This window comes from Neodiprion lecontei, chromosome 5 (assembly GCF_021901455.1).
Source record: "Neodiprion lecontei isolate iyNeoLeco1 chromosome 5, iyNeoLeco1.1, whole genome shotgun sequence".
Taxonomy (NCBI): domain Eukaryota; kingdom Metazoa; phylum Arthropoda; class Insecta; order Hymenoptera; family Diprionidae; genus Neodiprion; species Neodiprion lecontei.
The window spans coordinates 35,404,275-35,421,613 of record NC_060264.1 but is presented as its reverse complement, the minus strand read 5'-3'; the positions used below and the strand labels follow the sequence as shown (position 1 = coordinate 35,421,613).

At 40.0% G+C, this 17,339-nt stretch overlaps 2 protein-coding genes and 1 long non-coding RNA gene across 8 annotated transcripts in view; 1 reads left to right on the top strand and 2 right to left on the bottom strand.

The window, feature by feature from the left end:
- Positions 1 to 17,339, bottom strand: part of LOC107217247 (inositol-pentakisphosphate 2-kinase) — a 43,303-nt gene that overhangs the window by 870 nt on the left and 25,094 nt on the right. For 2 of the 6 annotated variants that reach the window (XM_015654681.2, XM_015654680.2), the window contains exons 2-6: positions 2,561 to 2,783; positions 1,371 to 1,575; positions 1,050 to 1,258; positions 345 to 758; positions 32 to 247 (exon numbers count right to left, since the gene is read on the bottom strand). In XM_015654681.2, the coding sequence (XP_015510167.2) occupies positions 32 to 247; positions 345 to 758; positions 1,050 to 1,258; positions 1,371 to 1,575; positions 2,561 to 2,758 (1,242 nt within the window). In that variant the 5' untranslated portion in view covers positions 2,759 to 2,783. Of the gene's footprint in view, positions 1 to 31; positions 248 to 344; positions 759 to 1,049; positions 1,259 to 1,370; positions 1,576 to 2,560; positions 2,784 to 4,170; positions 4,860 to 6,678; positions 6,885 to 8,712; positions 9,043 to 9,087; positions 9,328 to 17,339 lie in introns of those variants that run through there. The other 4 variants (XM_046740316.1, XM_046740317.1, XM_015654683.2 and 1 more) reach the window with 4 other exon arrangements.
- LOC124294558 lies at positions 2,357 to 5,171 on the top strand. The gene is made up of 3 exons (XR_006904447.1): positions 2,357 to 2,504; positions 4,632 to 4,728; positions 4,825 to 5,171. It is a non-coding gene; the product is annotated as an uncharacterized LOC124294558 (long non-coding RNA).
- Positions 12,566 to 17,153, bottom strand: LOC107217248 (protein BTG2-like). Its single transcript, XM_015654684.2, has one exon. The coding sequence runs from the start codon at positions 16,271 to 16,273 to the stop codon at positions 15,812 to 15,814; it is 462 nt and encodes a 153-aa protein (XP_015510170.1). The 5' UTR covers positions 16,274 to 17,153; the 3' UTR covers positions 12,566 to 15,811.

Sequence of the window (17,339 nt, the reverse complement as noted above, 5' to 3'; positions counted from 1 at the left end):
AACGATAAGAAATTTTTAAAAGATAACGCACCTCACATAGTTCTTCGATTCTGATAGGCAGTTCGTTCTTCTTGCTGCTGTGCATTCTTATCATACTGGAATAAATCGAGTTATCGTTCCAAATTCGTATATACTTCAAATATATTTTATATACGATATCGGTACTGTAATACGGCAATTGCTGCATGCGACGGATTCGTCCAAGGACAGAATCTGGTAGGAGGTCACCGCCAATGAAATTGCACTCCTGAAAAACGCGATAAAGCATTGAAAATGGTCTACAAGAGGAAAAATATCCACGTCAGATTAAAAAGCATTATCGGATAAAAATGAGGCATACTTACGTAATCTGATAAGTACAGGAGTTTCTTCGCCTTCACTACGAGCTCTTGTTCAATTCGTGTCTCATTGTCACAATCCTGTGACGATATTCGAGCCAATGGACAATATGCTGATTCGTTCATCGGGGTATGATGGAATTCTCTCAATAAAGCGGTGCTAACGAGTCTGACGAAAATTTTTAAATACTGTTCCATAGATCGATATCTACTGGCAACGAACCATTCTCCTAAAATATACTCCAAGTCATCTGGATTACTATTACAGTCATAGATTATGTTGCCATTTTTGAAAATCCTGAGATTGTTTTGAGGAGACTTCAGAAGACCATGAATGGATTTTTTCATACGTTCCGCATCGCCGGAGAACAGATCGAACGGGCAGTAAGTACTACGAGATTTAATCACTCCGCTGTTCATCTGAAAGTCGAGATACGATTTTTTAATTATTCTACCACGTCTTACAAATTTCGTACTTTTACACAATTTTCATTACCAATAGATTGTTTTCAGCAGTCAGTGATGAATAAATAGAATTTCTCCGGTCTATCGGTCAAACTTGCGGGAATTTCATCTGATGATGGCTGACCACGTCCCAGTCGAGAAACCAGGAAAGTAAAAATTTGTCTCTTGCCGAAACACCTGAGAAACCCTATTTATCAACTTATGTAATTTATTTATGTAATAACAATTAACTTCATCGGGCGTTACCTTGGAGTATTGCGTAAGACAATACGTGCACCTCTGGAACTGTTCGTCCGATTCGTGCCTGAATCCTTGTTTAGGTTTGATTTCAACGCAGAAAGTAGGTCGACTGCAATGGTACTGTTGCAGTGAATCGGTAAGTTTGGCAGGTAAAAAGGCATAATCTACGTATTTGGTGACGTACTCTTCGACTATGTCTTTCCCGCGGCGACTTTCTGCGGAGAAAATAGTTAATGAAATATAAATTCGCAGTATTTTACACAATACTTGAGACATTTCTAAACGCAGCGTGTTATTTTAAGAAGGGAATCGAGAGATCTTACTCACCTGGACGCAGAGAGCGTATAGCTTCGGACAGCAGCGCCATATCTTCCGGCCTGCCACGAATTATTTCTGGGGGTTGAACGTATTCGCCAAGAAATCGTAAGATTACGACTCTCAGAAACTGATTTTCCTGTCTCGTTCGTGCCTCGCCTCCATCCGGATCGGCCTTGCCAGGTAAAGACTTCCGAAACCGCACCACTTTCCGCTCCTGTAAATATCATTCGAGAAAAGTGCTTAATAAATGACAATGCGCCGTCTTTATATTGAAAGTTAAATAATAATATACAGTTTAAAAGTACAATTCCCCTCGAAGTGTATAATGTACACATACATCGGGTAGGGAAAAACATCGAGAAAGTTTAAGCCTTTGTTACACACGTACTCCCTTAACTAGTTTCTTACTAAAGCTGAGAACGAATTAACGGGTTTGCAACAATGCGAAGCACGGATATCTTTGATGGGCTCTCGTGACGTCTTCTATGTTTGAAGGACATTAACCCAAGCGGGTAATAATTATATCACCAGAGGCGTGATTTCACGTCAAGAGATACGTTTCTCATCGGAATTTCATCCAAGTCAACCGAGTGATCAAGGGTTCCAATACCAGAGATCAGTTACCTCCAATTCAAATTTCCCGCGAAAGGAATTAGTCGTGAAGAAAAATCAGCGAAGCCGCGAAACGTGAATAATCATGGCAACAACAAGTGAGAAGGCGAAGACGGCTGAATCTTTATAGCTTCGAAATCCTAAATTTGGGTTAAGCAAGTAGACCCCATGACTCATTGATCAATACTAAGAGTGAGACAAACAGGTTCGCTAGTGAACGTGTTTTCTCTGGACAGTGTTCTATCACACGCTGCTAGAATTTGTATAATCAACTAATTACTGCTCAGCTCTACTGCGTAGTAGATGTGGCGGTTGGTGGCCCGGCACAATCACCGCGATACACGATATCAGGCCAATGGTTGAACTATTCCAGTATGCCCACACCCACACGTCGAACATGCGTGTTCTACTGCGGTTCACGTAATTTTCCATTGTCTCCTTCTCCCGCCTTATATGTCAACTACCATTAAGAAAACTGGATCGACGAAGAAGCAGAGTGGCAGAGTTGCAGCGTCAGCGATTCAAAGAAAGGTTTGGCGTGTAAATACTCCGATATTGGCCAGTATAAATACATTAAGAATACTTACACAAGGCAGTGCAAGCACCAAGTTTGCGTTTCCTTCCCCGCGATAGACACACTCTTTGACGGATCGACGATCACCGGCGATGAAAATTTGATCAAGAACGAATTTCCACGCGCGGTCATTTTTCTGTTTTGCTCTTTCTGCCGCATCAATTTCACGTATCCACGTTTCACCGCTGGAGCTTCCCTCGTTCAGTACCATTCTTGTTTTGCCATCAGAAATCAAACTGCAACAAAAAATGTTGATGATGAGTTTTAACGAACATATTTCAATCGTATTTCAAAATGTGTTCAATTCGACGTCAATGTGCTACACTTTTTCATTGTGTCCAGAAAACCCTAACAGAGTTAGAAGCTGTCTCGAAATCATAAACGACCGTCGGTCAAAACTAATTACATATAATAAATCACAAGCGCGTCACTGAATGAAAGGTTAGATGACGTATCGTTTACTGTGTGTTTTTTTACTATCAAAATTACGTCAACTTCTATTTCAGACCATCGCGCTATCGTAAAATCATCACGGATACGATCGTCCATATTATGACAAGGTGCTTAATCGATATATCGAACATCGCGTGTTGGTGCTCGATAACACTATTAACACCATGTGTGTTATAAGCAAGCGCGAAGACACTGACGGATTTTCTATCCATATCATCATCAGGAGGGATATGTTCCGTGATTATTTTAAACGAAGCCATAAATCATTAGCATCGATGCACTTTTAATCCATCATCTATATGGATCAACGAATTCTTTCATATTTTCAATGAGAAGAGAAGAACATATTTACAATATTCGGAATTCCTCCAACGCCTAGTTCCTTATTAGAACCATACTTCACAATTTACGTAAACAATTTCTACACGGCTAGAAAAAAAATGTCCCAGTAGATCCGCTTAGATTTTTGGGTTGATTTAACCGGTTTTTAATGTATTACTAACGATAAGTGAAAAAAAAGGAAGTAAAAATAACAAATTAAATGTTAATATGACAATTTGAGTGTTGATATTAGAAAAGCACAAATATAAAATGTACCTGCTGGGACATCGTGTTTAGTTAGGTAAATTATTCTAACGGGGTAACAATGCTGGTTTACTATTGATGAAAATAATTTGCAGCGTGGTAACGGCTTATAGTCGTTCTACTCCTGAAGTATAAAAGCTGCGCATATACTTGTTGCGCCTGTATTAGTTCCTCTAGGTATGGTCGCAAGCGGAAACATGGCGGCCTAGCATCTAACTCATGCGAGGAGTCTCGAGGCGTGTGATAACTTCGAAACGACTCGGAGCGGTGCCGACGGGCATAGTAATCGGTGTTTATTAAAATAACAACAAATAAAACGAGCCCAAGGCGCTAGTCGATTGTTGATATCGTTATAACAGAGATATGTATTTGACTCGGCGGCAGCTAGAAGATAAAGTTTATCGGTCAGGCCAAGGTTTACTATCTCCAGGCATCGTCGTGACGTCGGTTCATGGGAGGAAAGGCTTGCGGACGATTCCGGGTGAGCAGCCAACAGAAAAGAGTTCAACAGGCGAGATAGATTGTTCAATCGGGTTCGTGAAGAGGCATTTATGGCTGAAGCGAAGCGTGAGAAGATCCACTCACCGAAACAGGTCAACCGGCATCCCAATGAAATATATGACCGTCTGACATCAACCACGGTGTAATTTTCCTAGTAGACCGCAGATTTAAATCCACAACAAGGTTCCCTCGGCTATGCAGGCCGAAAAAATTTCCCCCGGCGTCACTACCTTTCGCGTTCATGGAGCGTCTTCGATATTCAGCAAATAGCACTGCAGGCAAACGTAATTCCTCGATAAATAGATACGTTGAAAGAAACACTTCGAACTTTACTGGCCTCTGACTTCTGGCAAAGATGAAAAACAAAAATCCGATTGCACACATCCATATTCTCCTTAAGCCCCGGGGTTACCGATTGTTTCGACGCAGCCTATATAACAAGCATCATTGTCAGATGTAACAAATGGAACTGCTAGTCGCCTCTTGTGTACCCTAGTAACATACGCACTTGAGATTTATAACAACGTTTCTCCGTACTTTGACAGGCTCGCTCGGATACTTGGATCGCGGATCTGAAGTAAATGGATGTTGTGAGGTATTGAACATGGCTTACTAACACAAGTTTCAATGCACGGATTACGGGTACGAGAAACTCTCAGTCAGACAATATCCAACTCCAATTCTCTGCTGAAGACCTTGAAATCATCAATTTAGATATTGCATTACCTGCACTTATAGGGACGACAAGAGGAGAACTAGACGTGTGTTACCCTTGGCTCGGTGGAGCGTGAATTAGTGTAGTTTTGGGTAGTTTTTGCATGCGGACGAAGATGAAACGCCGAGGAAACATTCGTCTGTTTCTCGCATCGGCAGTAGTATCACACAATGCAGCGAAAGACAGAGAAGAACATCAGGGCAGTAACCGAAGCTGACCTCTGAGACAACCTGATTCTCCGCCTGCCTGCTGCAATCGAAAGAGCGGTATCGGCATGGACAGGTTGCACCTCCACTCCTCCACGGACCAGCGACCACTTGTCGATTTGGTTTGTTTGTCATCAACGATGCTCGAGCACTCCGTAGTTTTCTCTCCCAAAAAACGTCGGAGCACAATTCGCCACGACGTAGAGTAAACTCGTTACCAAGTCGACTGCTAGGCTTCATCCTCCGATCGATCGAATTATCTGCCATCTATTTTTCAGGTCACAACTTCCGTCCGCCATGCATTGACTCCAGATCTTTCGAAAGTATCTGATGCACAGTATCTGCATTCCTTGACTTTCAGCAAAACTCCGGGACGAAGAGTTCACGATAGTTCGAGCAACGGATTGTCGGTCGTCTTCGGAGTTATAAAGGTCACGGAATGCTAAGGAAGCAAGGAATGAGTCTCTACGTCTTTATCCATAGATCTATAAGTCTTCCCGTTTGTGAATATATATATATGTGTGTGTTGTGTGTGTGTGTGTGTGTGTGTGTGTGTGTGTGTGTGTGTGTGTGTGTGCGCGCGTGCGTGCGCACACACCTACGTAGAGCACTGAATAGTGGGTGTCTCGTGATTGTCGTGACATATAAACGCATCGAGAGGATAACTTGAACCTCGGATAAGTACCCGGTTACTTTCTAGGCGATAACATTTCAAGCGTTTTCATCGTCTAGCGCAAACCAAAGATCACACACGCTGCCATGTTCCTGTTTATGCTGCATATCTTGATATTGGAGGAATCAAAAAATTACGTAGATCAATAATAATCTGAACAGAAAGGTATAAAGGTTATCAATAAGACTTATTACATAGGTATGAATTAATGCGTAATGCAGTTCAAACGTCAGAGAAAAGATATTTGACATGTAATGTAGACATTTACGAATACATTTTTATACTGTCGGATGCGTTCTCTGTTAATTACAACTTCAGTCGCTGATTAGCGTAACTTGATGTTTAGACAATTATACGATCCTTGCGGGCGAAAATGTTATCTGCGCTGGTGGTGGCAATCAAATATCGTAACATGGATTCGCGCATGTTTTATAATCGCCCAATTCGGAGTCGTCCCCTCTGCTGCGGTAATTTGTTCCTTATAGAATAGAAGGAGGGAGAACGTGGAGGCAGGAGTGCAAGAGGAGAAGGAGGGAGTTCGCTAGTAATATATATCGTGAATGTATGATCATTTGGTGTTACAGAAATTCTGGACAGCGTTGTGTACAATTTCGAAACGGGTATAGAGGGCGGCAATTCTGTCGGTTACAAACTCTCGAGTTTATAAAAAAAAAAAATATGGGTAAAAAGTAAAACTAATGACAATACAGAGAAACAAAATTTTCTCAACGAAAAATTCTACGCGCGTATTGCGTGTATTATGACGAACGTCGAAAAAATATATCACGAACGAAAGAAAAAAATATTTATATTCCTTAAATTACACTTTTAAGTATATTAATTCGTTAGCAATGATCAGAATATACCAACATGGCATTTAGAAACTCGCTCGCTCGAGGCTGTGAAACGAACATAATAAGCTTGTACTTTTTTTCGTCCTTTTCTTTTAGTTATTTTCTGAAACCTGTTTAACACAAAAATGCAATGAATTTTGTTACCGGATGGTGCTGCGTGCGAAGAAACACGTCGTCTGCTTTATACGGTGGACAAACGAGCCTTTACCGAACGGGATGAAATATGTACATCGTTGAGAGCAGTATGTGGATTTGCAAGGTTTCGTTGCTCAATGTTTAGCGAATAAATATTTTGCAACGACAGCCAAACCGCAGAGAGGCCGAGCGGCACGAGTTACGCGCACCAAGATGGCCGCTACATGTAGAATCGCCGAATCACGCGTTCCTAGCCTCCTCTCGCCTGCCTGCCCGCTGTGCGGCTACATAACGAATAATACCGGCGCTAGCGGCGGCGTGACAATTAAACGTTTTGCAAAACTCTGCGCAGTCGTGAAAATTGAGTGATATTCAAAAGCGGATGTATGTTAGTATGCAACGAAAAAATCTTCCGTATAAACGTAGGCGGAACTGAACACTTCGGAGATCTGAGCCCTAGATACATATACATGATAAATTCGTTTTGAAAAATTCGGACGACTGAAAAATCAATTCTTTTCCAGGACGGATACCTGCGCTCGTAGTTTCGAAATCCGAATATTCAGTTATCCCCGAGACGTACGAAATCCTCGAATGGCCAAAAGCACCGACATCTACACGAGACTCGTTCCGATTCGACGAAATAGAACCCATTTGAATTTCTGCATGAATGTATACAGACCGTAGAATGAATAAATAATGCTGAACTAACAGATTCACAGACTATTTTGGCGAATGCGTCGAGAGGGATTTGCTACTTTCGTCAGCGTATTACACAAAACAGGTATATCGGATACCCCGTAGCTCCCCCCCCCCCCCCCCCCCCTCGACCCCCCTTTAAGTTTCCCTGCCTCGATTCGACAAAGTAAGGCGTAGAAAAATTTGACCGCAAGAAGTGACACACCGTACATGTACGTTGTAAGTGTGTGCAAATATGTACATTTGTTACATGACCAATACATAACCACGACTATAACACAAAAAGAAAAGGACAGAAGATAAAACGAAGCAAACTTATACAGATATTATATCAGGCAGAATGGTGAGCGGAATTTTTGCTAAATACCGACTTACTTGATCCTCCGTGTGGTTTATCTACGGAACTAGGAGGGTCTGTCCACCTTTTTGCCGCTTTTGAAAGGTTCCTAAAATTTTTAAGAACCTACGTTACTTTGAATTTTATTGTTTCCGGAGACGATAATTATAGTTTTCGAGAGAAAAACAATTGCGTTGATTATCTTGAAATGCGTTTAAACTGATAATTAATCTTATCGCGACGTATAAACGCGCCGCGTCTAATCTACCTTACAAACTACAGGCTTACGACGTTCTTGGGATGTATGAGCCGATAACTATTCCACAAGGCAGTGAAGAACCACAGGCAATGCACGTGTAAATAACAGAGAACGCCTCGCAAGAAAATTAGTTTCTGCACAATTTAAAACTTGCCATATTTTCTTGCATTAGCGCATACCAAAATCTCTAGTTGCGAAGTCGTCGATCGATCTAGCGATTAAGAAAAAACTGTTAGTTCAATTTATGTTAAGGTCATGCACAAAGCGTTGCGTTGTAAAAAAAGGAATAGAAAACGTAATTGGCAATACACTGCATCGTTGATCGTCAAGACAATGTACGGTTAGTTCCCCAGCCTTAGCATTTCACAGTTTACCCTTTTTCCGATATTGTCCTCTCGAAGTATCGAACACCTTCAGCAACAATAAGACAATGGTGATTCGAAACCGAACGACAAACACGTGATGTTTTCTAAACTTCTGGGGGCTTTGAATTTAACGTCGTTACAATCATTATTTCAATGTTCGTAAAAATACTGTATCGTTATTGTTCCCGGTAAAACCCACAATTTTGATATTAGAAGCTCGAGGTGTTTCTCAGGACAAAGCGAATGTAGGTACGGATATTTCAATACGACAATGACACAACGCAGACCTTGCGCTCCCCGCAAAATTTTCTCGGCCTCACTGACGTTGTCGTGTGTAATTAAACGATACTAGTACTAAGAATAAATTGGCAAATATGAATTACCTTGAGAAGCGTTGAAAAAATAATTGTCAACCCGAAGAGTTGAAGAACGTTCAACGTTCTTAGCTGCAACCTTGTCGCGCTCGGTTGTTACAATACAAACAACTTTTCATTCGTTCGCATTACAAGTTCTCCAAGTCAGCATCATTGTTTGTCCAACTGTAAACATTGATTCTAACGACTGAGAAGGAAATTTCAAATTCCGATTTCTGAGCTGCCGACAACGTGAGCACGTAAGCTTCTAAGATACGTATTATGTGCCAAATCCTCAAAGAAGATGGGAACGTCGGACGTGTGCGGTTGTGCAATTCCTCTTTCCTACCAGCATTTTGCTTATGTTCACTGATTTTCGACACGAAAGTTACAAAACCATATTACCGCGCTTCGCCGCTACTGCTGTGTCGAGGTTGTTTACCAGCCCTGGTCGATCCTCCGGCTTATCTCGTGCCACGGCCTCTGTTTATTTTCATCGTCTTTTCACTCCATCCTCGCCAAAGGCGTGAGGCTTTACAGTGTCTCCCATGGTGCAACGCGCGTCATACCACGAGGACGCTACTCGAGACACAACAAAACTCCACACTATAGTTTAAAGAGAAGAAGCAAAAGAACTTGGTAGCCAGTGACGCACCGCTTGGCAACATGGCCGTCGGAACTTCACGACATGCGCGAATGCATTCTGCTGACGTTTTTATTGAACCCGCTTGTCCTTCCCTATGTTGTACGAGTCTAGCACATCAGGATCAACTGAACCCAGAGACGATACCACATCGCTGAAGTTACTTTATACTCGCGCGTAAATTCAACGTTGATTACATTTTAAAATGTAACAGGACGTCGTTAGTAGAAAATCAGTTTCTTTTGATAAGGATGCATAATGAATTCCCTAAACTTATTTGCCGTCTTTTCATGACCATGGTTCACTATCAAATGTTTTATATACTTTCATCGTCCATTCGTCTGTTGGGTACCTGTGAAAAGACATTCAACGTTGCCTAAATCGTATTGCTGGGTACTGAATTGTGAAATGGGCGAGGCTTTATTGTACCTTCGGTGATTGGGTTTAGAAACTTACAAACTATTGTCATACGGCTGTGCGTGACGAATACGAATTAATGGTAGTATAATTCCTAGCACGGCGAACGTAACGTACTCCCCCACCTACGGTAGTGTTTACGCACACGTGGTCCGTGTTAAAATAACATAATTAGAAGAGCTACACTCAAGAGACTAGCTGACAAAATATTCTCAAGATCTAAAGATTATTGATTTCTTTCTCGGGAATAAAAAGCTATAATGGTTTTCAATCTATAATATCGAATAAAGTTATCATTGAGTTATTGAATTTCAATAATATTTTTATTGATAGAATATCAGAAACAAAAACTTTGTAATCCCAATTCTAAAATTGAATAAAATTGTGGTGATATTTGACAATGTTCCTCTATAAAATCGAATCCATTTAATAACCTGAGATAAAATGTAAAACGTTTGAGGAGGGTGTTTCGAATCAAATGATAAGAGACAAAGATGTTAATTTTTTCATCATTTTTATATTCATGAAATTCCATAAGCACGAGGCCCTTACTTTTATTTTCTCTGTACAAAAACATTCGAAAAAATTATTTTTTTTTTTTTTTAATTATTATTATTTCATTCTTTCATTAAAAGAGTTAAATTTTTCCGATCTCACGGCATATATATACAAGCGAGAAATAATAATTTGTAATCTATCAACTAAATATAATTATACATTGATACAATAGACTTAATAATAATAGTAATAATAATAATAATAATATTGTAATTATAATAATAGGTATGAGTCTAAAATTTTAGGGATTCTTGTTCTGGGTTGGTTGACTGATTGATCCGGGGGGGATGTATTATGTATGTAGGTGTTTTTCATGCAGATATACATATATGGAAACGCATTTGGCAAATTTCATATGATGTATATGTTTGTTCTTTAAATTTCCAAAATTTTTCCATAACGTCTATGCATTGAGTGACTGTGCATCATAATATATACATTTACGTATATTATTATTATTACTCTAGTGTGTATATATATATATGCGTATGGAGCGGAGCCCGACGCGACGGCGAGTTCACCATTGGTCCTTGTTTGTTACTCTTATTTTTTATATTACTTTAAGTAAAGTTTATACATGATTTTACAAAGTCTTCGTTTTTGTTTCTTTCTCATTTTCTTTTCTTTTATCCTATAATATATGATTTAGTACAGTCTTAATCACATGTCACTCGGCCCGGTGATGTGGATCCCGCACCTCGCTTCGAGCACCCTCTTTTCTCATCTCCAGCTTTCTAACTCTCGCTCTTCCGTTCTCTATTATGCATTCTTACTTGTTTGCGCTAGCCTGATTTACTATATTATTCATCGAATCTATCTGCACATTACAGTTACGATCCAACATAGACCAAGCAGAAAAGAGGATCTGACCAACACTACGTCATTGAATTTGGCAACGCACGACCGGTGAATAAAGTCAGTGCCTACTGTCTACATTATATGGTGTCAGTCATGCCTCTTTTCATGTTGATTTCTATGGTTCCTTAACCCACTTGCCAAACCGCACACGTTATCGATTAAACATACATAAAATTAGTGCTCGTATTCATTTGAAATTAGGATCTACAGTGGTGTACACACCTTCAACTTGCCATGATCCATAAAAACTACAGATTGCAGCGCGGCTCGATTTCAACAAAAGACTAGATGGACCACTAGATGGACTTTACCGTTATGATGTTATTTTTGTGCCATTTTATAAAAGAACTGTCTGTAAGGTGGTAGAATCTACAATCACGTTTCAGTATCCCAATCACAAACTTTGTTTGGATTTGAATTATTATTCTCTTTTACGACACGAGTTGGATAACAAGTATGAAAATTTTCAAACTTTTCGAACCAAATAACCAGAAAAAGAAAGAAGCGCAACAAATTTTGCGTCGTTGTTTATCAAGAATGATAAAAAGCGTGGACGCAGATTTGACGTTAATAGAATTGGCAAAAGGCACGCACGAGCCAATTTTGCGTGTGTTTATCTGAGTTTTTTTTTTTTATGCATCCCGAGATCACGACCAGAAAGTAAATGTTTTATCCACTATGACTAACACAACTATAATTAGATGATGATGATATGTATGAACAAATGAAACTCTGTCTCAAAAGTGCTCGCCCAAAAGTTCAGTGTTAAGAATTGCATAAAATTACTCAGCGATACGTTTCCTCCCAATCGTCTCGAAACGTGTTTCCAAAAAGGGAAAAGAACTTCTAAACATTCAAAACGGTGAAGAAGATGCTCAGAAAAAAATCCGACAAAATCCAACTCGCTCGTTACAAATTATTACTTTCTTTTTACACACACAAGTGTTTTGCAATTTGCTCGAAATTATTCCAAATACCCGATAAAATTATGAAATTTTCTAAATAGTACATTCGATTTTTCACTGCTGCCACGAGACGTACATTTTTCACATGATTAAAATAGCGTGGTTATAGTTTCTGTACACAAGTTTTACATTTCTTTTTCGTATAATTCTTTTTACATACAACTCATTTTTTATACATGATTTTCATCGATTACACATTTTTTAAACTGTTCTCGTTAATACTACCACAACATTTTTACGTCGTTACCGTGCAAGTTAACGTGTATTATTTTTCCTCTTGTCATTTTCGCTTTATTCCAGGGATGTTTAATGTGAATGTAAAGTGTACCTAGGATGATGTCGTGTTTATATTCTTGATTTCATCTCGTGTGTGTTAAGTTTGGATTGTTGTCGTTGGTTTTTTCTCGGTTTTTTCTGGTTTGCATTTTTTTTTTATTTCGCATTTTTTTTTTTTAATTTTTATTTTTTTATTTTTTATTTAAAAAAATACTGAATCATAACCAAGCTAAAATCACAGATTTGCTGGCGAATATCCCAGCCGTTTTGTACAAATTCTTCCTGAAGGGCTCTACACTGTATATAAGATACAAAGTACAGGATTATATGTATTATATGCATACATACACACGCGCGAGTCCCTATTTTCCACCATCCCCCTTTCACCCCCCCGCGCCGCCAACTCTTCCGACATAATACGCAACCGCGTGTGTAAATGTATATCCCCAATTCGCTCATACAAACACCGCGCATGCACAAAATCCACATTTGCAAAACGCACACACGCATTCCCACACTACGTACGTATTTCGTTATAGAATTCCGTACATTTCGCTTGTCATTCGTTTTTTTTCTCGCAACTCTTTACTTGTGTCAATTATCTATGCATACTATGTACCTGTGTATATGTTTGCGTAGTGTTTCCGCCGTTGTAAACTATATAATTTCACGTAGGGTATTTTCACATTTTGTTACTACATATTTACTCACTTGCAATGTACAGTCAAGATTCGGCGAAACAGCCCCCCCCCCCCCTTTCCAGACTGAATATCTCGAAGGGCTCGCTTCGCCGAATTCTCACGGTATGTTATTATCATTCCCTAGCAGCGGTGCAATTATTATAATCATTATTACTATTATCCGAACTAATAGACATATAAATACATACTTATGTGTGTGATTTCATATATGTACTAATCTAATTATTTTTATTCCTAATCCTCGCGCCTACGCGTTCGCATACATTTCTATGTACGTAGAAGGGTTAATATGAGTGTACGATGGTGGTATGCGCAACAACAGCCTGTGTTCTGCATAATTACAGATGTATGAATGTTTGTATGTACGCGATGTCGGCGTAAACGTTCCGATCCGTGAAAATATTACATTCGTACGTATTGCGTACCTACATATTTTATATTTATGTCCGAAGGTGAGAATAAGAGTTGAATTTTTCTGTGTTACTAGTTATATTTGCATACCCGACGGAACCGTAATGACGACGTTAACGACGCTTCAATAAATATCGTAGTAACAAAATGTTTTTATTTGAGCGATATTTGACTGCTGTTAGCCTTACGTTTTTTTTTTTTTTTGTTCTTTATTCCAAGTGCCGTAAAATAACGATTATGATGAAAATTCTAACCGGAAAATAAAATGAGCCAACAATATTGTCCAGGGATAAGAGTAACGCGACGTGAAAATTATATAGGCATGTATGTACGCATCGCTTGACATGTTGCAGTTTTACCAATAAGTTGTTCGAGATCTCTGAAATCATTACGTGTGTGTTTATCACTAAAAATTTACAACTAAAACATGCTTGCGATGCGTGAATCTTGATCGCTTGGGTGTACGTGTGTGTATGTGTGTGGACTTCTAATTGTTTATATTATACTCGTATATATTAGATCGATACACACATGTATGAAGATTGCTTATATTGTCTTACGCTCTCTCTTTAACCTCATTGTATAATCACAGACATCGTAGATTTTTGTTTTGTTTTTTATTTTCTTAACATTTGCCTGATACCGCGGTAGTTTTTGTACATCGAACGAGATTCAACAACAGATTTAGATTTTGCTAACCAATTAGAATATACGATATTTTTCTGTATTACTTTATAACATGTATTGATGTTATTGTTACATTCATTCATTTGTAAAAGTTTTCAATTGAACTCAGCAAATGTTATATCCTGCTTCTGTATCAGTTTTGTACAATAAAAATCACATGCTTTGTTTAAAAATTATTAATATAGTATGTATGTATGTATGCATATATATATATATATATATATATGTATGTATATATATATGTATACACACAGACACAATTGAATTATTTGTTACGTTCAAATTGCAATCAGCCTCAAATCAATAATAGTATAAGGTATATTGTATAATACGTAGAATTATAAGATATTAGAAATTAATAAAATTTCACTCTCTCTTTTTCTCCCATACATATCTTGAATATATATATATATATATATATCGATCCAATAATTATTCATAATCCATCATTTCTTTCATTCACGATTAGAAAATCACAGTTACTTTTAAAAATGATACATATAAATATGTATATATATATAATTTTCAAGATATATATATATATTTCTATATATTAATGTACAATTCGATGATATCCAAATACAATTCGTTCGCGTATTTCAACACGCAAACGCACACGTGCACACACGCATACTCACTTACTCACACAAATACATCTACACATATATTATACGTTGATACATGTACGCGCGTCATTGATATTGATTTTCCATATCATGATCAATATTGATTCTTGTGTTTCATCTTATTTTGCCACTTACGTCGTACAACATAGTTACGCACGTACATGTATAATAATGGATAAGTAAATGTTGTTGCCTGGTGCATACGAGAGTGTATTTTTGGTGTGGGTGCGCGTACGTGTGCTTTTGCGAGTTGGTGCACAATAGTAATGATAAGTGTACATGACAATTCACATGATTCGATGAGTAAACGATCTAACATTACACAGTCTCTCTGTCCGACCTTAAACGAGAGGCAGAAGGGGTAGAAGGAGGTGGGGGGTGGCCCAAACACAGCATAGCCTCAATTCCAGATGCCCTCTATAAAATTTTGTTTGTTTGTTTAATTTACTTCTCTTTCCCCTAATTTTCCCTTTCTCACCGCTTTCCGTTGCGTCCTCGTTAAAATGTAATGGCCGGCTATTCGAACGATCGGCGTCGCCGGGGGGAGGGCGGGGGACGATTTCGTAATCTTATACGATTTGTAGATGGAGCCTGGGGATCGCGGCTCAGTCAGGGCTGCATGGGTAGATTTTTGTGGCTTGGTTTTCTTTCTTCATTCTTCTTCTTCTTCTTCTTTCCTTTGAGATCATTGGTGGAGTGTGAACAGTAATTACTCGTTTTTGGTCCCTCTGGAAGGACGCTGGAGATGGAGAATCAGCGAGACGGCCGCGTTTCGAAATACCGCCGTTGGGCAGAGAGTTGTTTGATAATATCGTGCCGCGACAACAGCAGATATAATAATAACAGTATTAGATGAAATATATGCGAGCTTCGGTATGTATAATGAGAGATGATTGAATGAAGAGCGACTGAACTTCTAAGCGAGCTTGAGAAGATCGTGTTGTTATTGGTGTTGTTGTTGTTTGCAAGTTGTTGCGGGCGATTGGCTCAACTTGATACGTAAGCGGCAATTTGCTCGCTGAACTGCGTGTGCTCCATGAATAACGATTCCTTGCAGCTCTCGAACTGTTGCGACTCCTCCGGGTCCGGCTCCGTACGTTCGTACAGAACACAAATCGAGCCGTTCTCGCCGATCCTGTACGAGACCTCAGCAGGGTCGATCCACATAGTCAGCTCCGTCGGAAACAGATTGTGAAGAACGGCGGGCAGGAGACCGACGTTGGCTCCAGCCTGGGCGATCACCGGGTCCATTTTACCGTTTATGCGGAGGCATCGGTATCCCGAACCCCGATTTGGCCGGTCCGGAAACCAGTGATCCCTGTATCGGCGTCGTAGTACCTCGGAGAGCGATGATTTGAACATTTGGAGCTGCCGCTCGGACAGCTGTCCGGTTTGCAGCCTTAGTAAATGCACGAGAAAGTCCGCCGCAGACACGATTTCCAACCTCATTTTGGCTACGTGGTAGTGCTGTCGTTGGTCCAAGTATTGAACTATTATTCTTTTTCTTCTTTTTCTGCTTCCTCTTTCACTGCGTCACGTTCTCTTTATTACCGTTCTTAGGCTAACGGCAGAGTTGTTGGAAGCCAGCTTTGGGACTTGCGCGGGTTCCTCCTGCAGCTGCTTTCAGCTTCGATCGATCCGCTTCTCCTTCTGCCGCGCACACAGGCCCACGGGCAACCGGAACGGCGACGGATTTCAAACAAATACTGATTCAAAATGGCGACGACACCACCGATGCTTGGTTACGCTCGCGTAAAAGCAAAGCTGGCTGCAGTGATCAGCGATTGAAAACTGCGGGCTCGGGTAAACTGCTTTGGATTGGCTGCATACGATGACAATGACGACGTATAACTTGAAACGCGCAAGCGACAAGCTCTCTCTTGGTACGATCGATTGTCGCTGGCGGTTGGACGTCGTAGGAGCGGCGGCGATAATATTTCACTTTCAGGATCGATCGCCTTTTTTTTTTGCTACGTGACGCTGTTTCACACAGTTATACGGAACGAATATCAGATTCACAATAATCTTGCAGTTTATTCGGAACCAGAAAGGCCAACAATGACTATCGGCAGAAATAATAGACGAAGAAATTGATATTCGTCTGATTTTCAAAGCAACGTTTCACACAAGAAAACAAAACAATAAAAACTTGTCTCTCTCGATTTACTTCTCTAGCTTCACCTTTAGTTTCTATAACTCAACACACGATAAAACCAGCTTCGCTCACACAAACGATCCTTACGCCACGGCACGGGATTGTCCCTCCGAATTCGCGAACCGCACTCTATGAGTCCCGACGACTTTCTAATCGTCACAGCGGACTCCGTCCCGAGTAAGTACCTTCGTGTCTCTTTGTTCGGGTTGCGGTGAAGTGGGGGAAAGACTCTCGACGAATCCGAGCCGGCCGCCCCACTCCGTCCGACTGTCACGTGACCCGGTAGCAACATGCGCGCGCAGTCCGGTCTTCGAATGACCAAGGAAACCCTACGCTGTGTGGTGTGCGTGCTTGTCGATG

Bases quoted from the DNA above. Each gene is read 5' to 3' on its own strand.
- LOC107217248 (XM_015654684.2), bottom strand. From the start codon at position 16,273: ATGAGGTTGGAAATCGTGTCTGCGGCGGACTTTCTCGTGCATTTACTA.